The sequence below is a fragment of the Amyelois transitella genome, chromosome W (genome assembly GCF_032362555.1).
Source record: "Amyelois transitella isolate CPQ chromosome W, ilAmyTran1.1, whole genome shotgun sequence".
Taxonomy (NCBI): domain Eukaryota; kingdom Metazoa; phylum Arthropoda; class Insecta; order Lepidoptera; family Pyralidae; genus Amyelois; species Amyelois transitella.
The window spans coordinates 6483936-6493330 of record NC_083536.1 but is presented as its reverse complement, the minus strand read 5'-3'; the positions used below and the strand labels follow the sequence as shown (position 1 = coordinate 6493330).

Genomic DNA, 9395 nt, shown 5'->3' with positions numbered 1-9395 from the left:
TTCTCTAAACGTACAATTAGTAAGTAAACTTTTAATAATTGGCATAATTTTGCCCAAAAATGAATATCTTAAATAACTAATTTGGTTGTAAATAAATATAAAAACTAAATATTTACATTGTTTCTAGATTTGTGATGCTGACATGCAAATTATAAGTGTTGATGCCAGTCATGGAGGTGCAACTCATGACTCTTTCATTTGGTCTAGTCATCCTTTAAAGGACTACATGGAAGAACTAAGTAATAATGAAAATGTATATTTCTTGGTAAGTATTTTGCATTTTCATAAGTAGTATATAAATGAAACTGTCGCCATAATGCAGGCATAATGGTGGATGTGCTAGTATCATCAACTTGTAAAAAAAGCTTCATTATAAAAAAAGTTAAAATTTAATTGTGTTACAGGTGACTCTGGATAAGACGGTACATGATGACGCCTGTTTTAAATGCAGCAACAAATACACCAGAGGCACATTATACAAATTTGCATGTGCATACTAGAAATATAATTGAACGCACAATTGGTCTTTTAAAAGCACGATTCCGTTGTTTACTACTACATAGAAGATTGCACTATTAACCAGAGGTAGCTGGTTCTATTGTCAATTCATGTGTTATATTACATAATATGTGCAATGGAGCCAAGCTACCTCCGCAAGAGTTAACTACAGAAGAAAGACAAGAAGAATCGCGATTAGTGGCAATTTATTCTGCACGTAGTAGTATTCCAGTGACGGAAGGAGGGCGTGGTAACGTAGCACTCCAGCAGGGTGTGGCCGTGAGGAATGCTCTCATTCAGCGGCTCTGGGAAAGGCGGTAGACATAATGCTGAAAATAATAATGTAGTACTTTTAATTACATATTTTATATAATTAAAATTTAAGTGCTTATTATTTTATTTATTTTCTCAGTAATACATAGGTATTTGGATTTTTACTTACTAAAATCAAGTTTACGGAAATTAAGTTATAATTTTTATTTTATTTAGATTTCATTTCAGAATAACATTAATTTTATAATATGTATATTAGTCATTTAAAATAAAGTATTTTTGGATGAAAAGTATGTTGTCATTACCTTTTTATATCCCGTATATCATCTTGTATCGTTTTTAGACTATTGGCAATAAGTGCCAGGCTTCGCTGCACACCCTCCATGGCATTACTGCTACGCACACTGGCCTCTGTTTTTCCTTGGGCCGACTGCACGAAAAGACGCCTAGCGTCCTCCCGAGATAAAACATGGCGGCTGCGGCTGCGGCGTCCACTAGGCTGGGGAGATGGTGCCAATAATTCTGGTTCTTCTCTCTCTGCTCTCTCCCCCTCAACTACCGCAGGAAATGGATCCTCCAATATGGCTTGGTCTATTCCCTCCAATATTGGCACTTCATGCGAAGGTCCTGCACCATCATCAAACACCTCGAGTTGAACAAGTGAAGGTTCTTCCATACCTTCCCTTGTCAAAATGGACTGTGATGTAGGTTCAGCAGATGTTACTGCAGTATGTGCCTAAAAGTACACAAAATAGTAACAATTATAAAAATTATATATACACATTCATTTTTGACATGACTTCAATTATTTACCTCTGTTAATGGATCCACTCTGATTCCAGCCATACCTTGACCAAAATCTACTCCTAGTATGGATAAAAATTTATCCTCTATTTGGGACAAAGGTGGCTCATTAGCTGATCCTCCTCCGGTTCGCCGTCTGGATGAATGTAGAGCGGCATTCCTTTTTTTTAATTTTGCCTTGTAATCCACCCAATACTAGAAGAAATATGTAATAAGTTATGATAAGTAGTCTCCAAGTAATGCATTGACTGACACATATGTTTAGATGTACTTATATATTTTTATTTAGTTACCTTTGACCACATTTTTCCATCTTTGAGTGCACCATCTCCTTGTGCGTTTAGAATTTCGGCGATTTCTTGCCATTTCCTAGCCGAATATTCTTTCGCCTGTAAGGAGCGGTTAAAACCAGTCGCAATGTCTTTATTAGAATTTAAGAATTCCCACAAAAGTTCAAGCTGCCTCATAGAAACGCGACGATTCCTAACGCTGCAAAAAAACCCACTTCAAACTTATACCACTTAACATAGCTGACTTGTTATTACTACGAGAAATTTTTAACGAAACAAAATAGTATGATATGAATTTGCAAGAAATAAAACAGTTTCACAACACACGTTATGTCCGTATCCACACCAATAATTGAGTAAACTTACTTGGAATTAGACATAGTTTTAATAAAAATACAAATTATTTTCTTTACTTCGAATAAGCACAGAGACTTTTTGAGTGGCCGCGCTGACTGTTTTGTTGTGACGTTAAAAAATGTTCCGAATGATGCCTGTAGTATGGTACACAATTTCACTTGGAAACGTAATTCAAAAGCCATATTTTGTTTTAATGATTAAGATTTAATACTTTAATACTTTATTCACCTTTTATATACTTATTAACTTTTAAAACACATATTTTATAAATGAGATTATGAAATTAAAATTTCGTATTGTCGTCATGAGAGCTCCATAAGAGTCAATTGGAACACTGCGTAAATGTGACGCAGCTATACGAAACACATCTTGTGTCTCGCTTTCACAATCGCCAGGGAATAGATAAATCCTTCGTTCTTTCACAACACTAAGCAGGAACAAAACAATCTTGTTTTAAAAGTTCATGGTATGATTTGGAACAACATTATTTTAAGCTTGAAACAAAACGGGCGAAAACTATTATGGTTTTCTTAAAGTTTATGGTAAGCCCCCTGTAACACAGGTTCTTCTAGGACCTAGTATAGGCGCCAGTTCTCCACAATATAATTATGTAACAGAAGTCATACTATTGTTTACATGTAAAGGTATTGGTATTGTGGAGGAAAATAAAGGATTATATTATAATTATTATCAATTACGTAACGATTATTCACTGTTTTTAAATTTTCAACTTCAATTTCAAATTCTTTATTGCATATCATAAAGTACATCAGTTGAATTACAGTTACTGCTTATAAATAGGTACAATATGAACCCTGCTGGGCATCGCAATTATAAAATAATATAAATACATTTCCGTTAAAAACCAAGTTGTCTGCCCTTTAATATAGGGACAACACATCTGAACAGTCCACAGGAGTACGATAGTATTATTTTAGTTTTTTTTTAAAATTTAAAATACAATAAAAAATATTTTCTTTTTGTGTTTATTATAAAAATAAATATGAATTGAGATCAAATTATTAAGTATGTTATTCTATAAATTATTTTTCTAAATTAATCTTAAAGAGAACCCGTGTTTATGTTTGACCCGTATGCGTCAGATTGCCCTTCGAGCGAAGAAATGGTTGCCCGCATCAAAACCGCATTCGATATTGTAACGCCAGAAATGCTTCGCAATGACCGGGGTTCCATTACCGAAGAGCTGGCTTGTGCATCCAAGAAGAAAGTCGACATTTTGGACCCCTTTTTTTAAAGGTAGGCTTCCACTTCGCAATGCCGCCGCCCGGCCCGGCATGAACCGCGGCTACATGCCGATACTCAGCCTCCTGTATAAACTCCAAACAAAAGAACTAGATGCCGATAGACTTTCTTCTATAGACAGTCTGTAGAGATGAAATTATGAATGCTGATGATTTTTGTGAATCGATAGCGTATATGTAGTTCATGCCCCCTACATGCCCGGCATGAAATACATGTCGACAGTCATTCTTCTTCTTCTTCATTTAATTCTGAGTCCATAAACGTTGAATTAATTTTTCTATTAATCCATACACTTAAATATTATAATAGTGAAAGGATTTGTAATTTTGTTAGAAAAAAACATTTTTTTATTCATTTATTAGTGAGTCCAGGAACAGATTTTTCTGTTAAATTAAGATTTTCTTTTTTTTGTACGTAATGAAATGACTTAAAATCTCTTAACTGATTTTTTATTTGGGCATAGAAAGAGTATATTCCTAGACTAGATTAAAAAAGCCACTTTATGTTTAGGAAATTTCACTTGAAGCCTTGGAAAAATATTGTTTGATACATGCAATGCCAAAAATGCAATGTGCACGATGCCTACTAAGGCATCGTGCACATTGCATTTTTGGCATTGCGCGTGTTAATATTAGACAGGTAAATATGTACTTTAAGTATATATTTCCTATGCATTTTTTTAAACGTTTAGTCTATATTGATAGTGTAATGCCATTGTTAGTATTTAATTATGCTTTAAATAAAATTAATTCTTATTTAGATATCTTTTGGCATATGTAAAATCATATTTAAATATTACATGTTGAGCAAATATTTCGCTTCACTTACATTTCTCAATTTTTTTTTTATGCAAACCCGTCGTTTTAAGGTATTTTCTAGTGGCTTTTTACCAGTGATAAAGAAAAGAAAATCATGATTCTTGATGTAGATCTAAGTCTAAGCTAAGTCAATAATTTGTTATATAGCTTGACCAGAAATAAAGCATACCTCGCAGTGTTACCGCGTAAAAAGTTAATTAAAATATTGAGCTGGCAATAATTACTCGAAAAAAAGAAGCGTGTAACGCAACGCAATTTTGAATTTGAATTTAATTAGGAGTTAGAGAGATAAAAATAGTTAAATGAGCACGTTCGATTCCAGCAGCTGGGGTTGCCAGGTACGTTAGCCTTGAAAAAGTAATAAGCAACTTCGGTTGATAGGACGTTGGAGTGGTATATTCAGTCTTGCTATATTGCTCATTGACAGGTCTGCTATTTCTGCCAGAAACTTTCTGGTCAAGCCTTAATTAAATAACCTAATGTTAAAATATTAAACGTGAAAACATGTTTAGTGTAAGAGTCATTTCATTATATTGTAAGGAACCTGGTTCACAATCCTACCAATATTATAAATGCAAAAGTTTGTTAGTATGTATGTATGGATGTTGTTTACTCTTTCATGCAAATACTACTGAACCGATTAGGATGAAATTTGGCATGTAGGTAGCTGAAGACCCAGAATAACCGTTCCCGAGGTATTGATTCCCAATTGAAAAAAGGTATCTACATTTATCGCGGACGAAGTCGCGGGCGGCCTCTAGTAACCAAATAATGATATAGCAAGTCCCTTACTGTTATATGTTTATCTTATTTATCGCGCCGTTTTTCTATTTAATTTAATTAACGTAAAGTACCCAATGTCCGACAGACCACCAATGATCGACACATAAAAAGTAAAATAAAAAAAGGAAATACTAATGTTGTGTATTTGAACTTAAACGAAGCATAGGTTATAGCCATGGTTCACCCAGCTCTCATTGCAAGTGTCACTTTCTACATCCGGTCATTTTGATAAAAATGGCGGAGCTTTAAATATCGACCGGCAAAAGTTTTTAACGGAAATCCAGTTTTATTAGCGAAATAACTAAGGAGGTGAGTAAGGTTTATTGCTGATAACTTTTTTCGGTTTTGGTTAATTGAGACAGCTAATAATTTAACAGTTCTTAATATTATTTTTTTTCAATTAAGGTTACTTTTGAAGCGATTACTCGCTTGTCGATCATTGGTTTTTTTATGCGCATGTTCCAATAATCGACAAATGTTGAAATTATTTTTGTTTTAAATTCTTTGCTGCTTAATTCATGGACAGTTAGCTTTTATTAGCACTTTAACAATAATCATATATATAATCATATTAAAAAAGTTGAACTGTTTCCAATAATATCGACATACATAATTGTTTTAAGAATGGCACCTTAAAAAATTACACGCCGTTTCAAATGGATAGGATCACAGGCGATAGACACAGTCAAGAAAGGAGAAAAAATTGCGACGGCAGCAAAAAAGTTTGGCGAACCCAGGATCACCTTACATGATAAAATTATTATTTTTTTTTCCGGTTCCGGTTGTCAAATAGATAAGACGTCTTGTTTGAGGTCCTAGTAAATTTTAGGAAATCTAATAATAACTTACCTGTGGTATGATAGAAGAATGAAAATAATAACCTCTTCTGGCTGAAGAGGTTATTATTTTCATTTTCAGGGCTCACGGTATGAAAATATTTAAATTAGTCAATATACCACAAAATTACTACTAGAATCAAAATAAATATTGGACTGTGAATTGATCACTGCTTAATTTGAAAATTTTACTGGATTTATAATTACATTGAACAATAAGAACATTAATACAAAGCAACAACAGTACATATCCAATCAAATCCAGTCTACCCACAAAGTAAATATCATCTGACATATTATATATTTTTGATATTGACATCTATATTGGCATTGATTGATTGATTGACTAATTGACAGGCATAAGAAATTAATAAATACAGTCAGATACACTTGTTTTAATATAATGGCAGATACATGTATTAAATGTAAAAAAAAAAACAATAAAAGATAGACAAATATTAAAATGTAAAAATTGTAATGGATTTTATCATCTTAGTTGCACAAATGTTTCTGAAGCAAGATATTACAATACTCTTTCTGCAGAACATGGAAAAATTGGAAGTGCGATAAATGTTTGAATAAAGCTGCCAATAAATCACCAATAGCTACTACTAGTGCGCACCGGGATGATATACACTTGGATGATGCCTCTCAAGTAATGAATGTTTCTTCTGATAATTCGTTCCAGTCACTGTCAATACACTCGGAAGAAGAAGATATTGACCCTCTGGCAGAGTATAATGAATATAGTATAAGTGAATTAAAAATTAGGCTACATAAAGCAGAACAAGAAATAAAAAAACAGAAATAACAAATAAAAGAATTAAAATTACAAATATTAGGAAAAAATAAAAAAACACGAAAAGTTGAGTCAAAATCAAAAACTAAAAATAAAAACACACAGGCAAAAATACGAGTGAAATCCACTACTAACGACAACACAAAATATAATAATATTGAAAATGAAGAAATAAATTTGGATAAAAGTCAATCTTATAGTAATGTAACACAAAGGAAAAGGAAAGATTTTTATACTATTATTAAAAAAAAAATATGCATTATACGTTCTAGTCCGAAAAATAAGGTGTTGGAAGAATGTGAAGGAGTGTTTTATACATCAAGAATATGTCACTATATAACATCGGGTGGTGGCATACAAGAAATGATTAATGGAATAGAAGAAACAGTAAAAAATTACACACTAGAAGACTTCTGTATCTTGTTAATAGGAGAAGAAGATTTTAAACAAACTTGTAATTATAATATGCTAGTCGAATATATTAAACACAAAATACTTCTAGTTCAAAATACAAATGTCATTATTTGCTACCCGACCTTTAAATATTTTTCAAACAAAACACTATATAATGAAAGAATAGAAGTATTTAATAATTTATTATACCTTAATAATTTGTATTATGAGTATGCATTTATATTAGACAGCAATAAGAATTTATTATATAATAATTCAATGTTTAATTTCAGAAATGGAAATGTTAATAATGTAGCTTTTAAGACAATAATTAGTGACGTAGTTAAGCTGACCAAAGACATTAATATTAACTATAATAAGGACAACAACAACTCTGTGACAAATTTTTTCGTGAACAATAACATATTTTATAATAAACAAGATTTTACTATATTATATATCTGTGGCCTTCTTAATAAAATTGATGAATTTGAAATTCATTTGAATGATGTATCTATTAAATATGGTAATATTGACGTTATTTGCGTCACTGAACATTTGATAAAAAAGGGACATGAAGTTAATTTAAAATTTAATAATTATAATCTACTGTCATGTTTTTCACGTACCGAAAAAAGTCGTGGAGGATTATGTATTTTGGTTCGAAAGGGTATTGAATGTAAAGAATTGACTAATATTACTAAATTGGCATTAAATTATGCTTTTAAATGTTGTGCAGTAGCAATTTTAGCACATAATTTAAAAATTGTGTGTATTTATCGCATTCCGAAATATAGCAATCTTACAATATTTTTTCACCAGCTACAAATATTATTGCAAAGGTTAAGTAATTTACATAAAAAAAATTATAATATATGGTGATTTTAACATTAAAGTTTTAATAAATAGTGCTAATAGTGAAAAATTAATAAATTTACTGAAATCACACAATTTAAAATTACAGTTTAAATATATTACTGGACCAATTAGTGGAACATGCCCAGATAATCTAGCACATAATTGTCGTGGATGTGAGGGTAAAATTATTGATTTAGGTATTTCGGATCATTCGGCCATTTTGTTTATCCTGTCAAAAAAGTATTTGAATACAAGTATTGGTATACCTTAACTCGTGATTATTGTCTGAGAAATAAGGAAACATTTAAAGAATGTCTGAAAAATGTAACTTTACAGGAAATGTATACTCTGGATGATCCTAATAAGGCATATGAAACATTTCATGAGACATTCAAGTTGTTTTATGATCTATGTTTTCCGGTGATACGTAAGCGAGTAAATTATAAGAAAAGAAAAAAATGGCTAACTCGTGGTATTAAAATATCATGTGCTACAAAAAGAAAACTGTATTTGCAAAGTAATAAAAAAATAAACAAACAATACTATAACACATATGAAAAAACATTTAAAAGAGTTATAAATACAGCACAAAAATTCATAATTATAAATACATACATGCATACATAAAATCACGCCTCTTTCCCGAGGGGTAGGCAGAGACTACCTCCTTCCACTTGCAACGATCTCTGCATATTTCCTTCGCTTCATCCACGTTCATAACTCTCTTCATGCAAGCTCGGCGGTTTCGGGTACTTTTGACCTGACCCTTTACCAGGACGTCCTTAATTTGATCAAGATACGTTCATCTAGGTCTTCCCACTCCGACCTTTCCCTCCACACCCTCTATGTATATCTGCTTAGTCAATCTGTTTTCATTCATCCTCTCCACATGACCGAACCATCTCAACATACCCTTTTCTATTCCTGTAACTACATCTTCTTTCACATCACAACATTCTCTCATCACGCTGTTCCTTATCCGGTCACTCAATTTCACACCCAACATACTCATTAACGCTCTCATTTCCACTGCATTTATTCTGCTTTCGTGCTTCTTTTGCCATTTTTTTGTTGCCAAAGTTGGGTACTTTCACTCCCATACATTAATGTCGGGACCAACACGCCCCTATGCACAGCCAGTCGAGCCTTTTTGGATAGTTTCTGACTGCTCATAAAGGCATGCAAAGCTCCATTCACCATGTTCCCCGCGTTCATTCTCCTTTCAATATCACTATCACACTTGCCATCTGATGTAAACTTTGATCCTAGATATACAAACTCTTTCACTTGCTCAACTTTTTCTCCTCCAATCAAAATATTACATGCTGTCATTTCTTTCTCCATTTCAAAAACCAGTGTTTTAGTTTTACTTACGTTCACTTTCATTCCTTTCTCTTTTAAAGCTTCATGCATACAGTTTACC

General features: G+C 32.4%; 1 protein-coding gene across 2 annotated transcripts; it reads right to left on the bottom strand.

The window, feature by feature from the left end:
• Positions 1-467: 467 nt before the first annotated feature.
• Positions 468-2528, bottom strand: LOC106139572 (uncharacterized). Of its 2 annotated transcripts, none has more exons than XM_060954178.1 (5): positions 2451-2528; positions 1869-2064; positions 1585-1770; positions 1077-1507; positions 468-827 (listed from the first exon to the last, which is right to left on the bottom strand). In XM_060954178.1, exons 2-5 carry the CDS (start codon positions 2040-2042, stop codon positions 791-793), a joined length of 828 nt encoding a protein of 275 aa, XP_060810161.1. In that variant the 5' UTR covers positions 2043-2064; positions 2451-2528; the 3' UTR covers positions 468-790. The 2 variants fall into 2 exon arrangements, with proteins under 2 accessions (XP_060810161.1, XP_060810159.1); XM_060954176.1 differs by lacking the exon at positions 2451-2528 and adding an exon at positions 2232-2422.
• Between the last annotated feature and the right edge of the window lie 6867 nt (positions 2529-9395).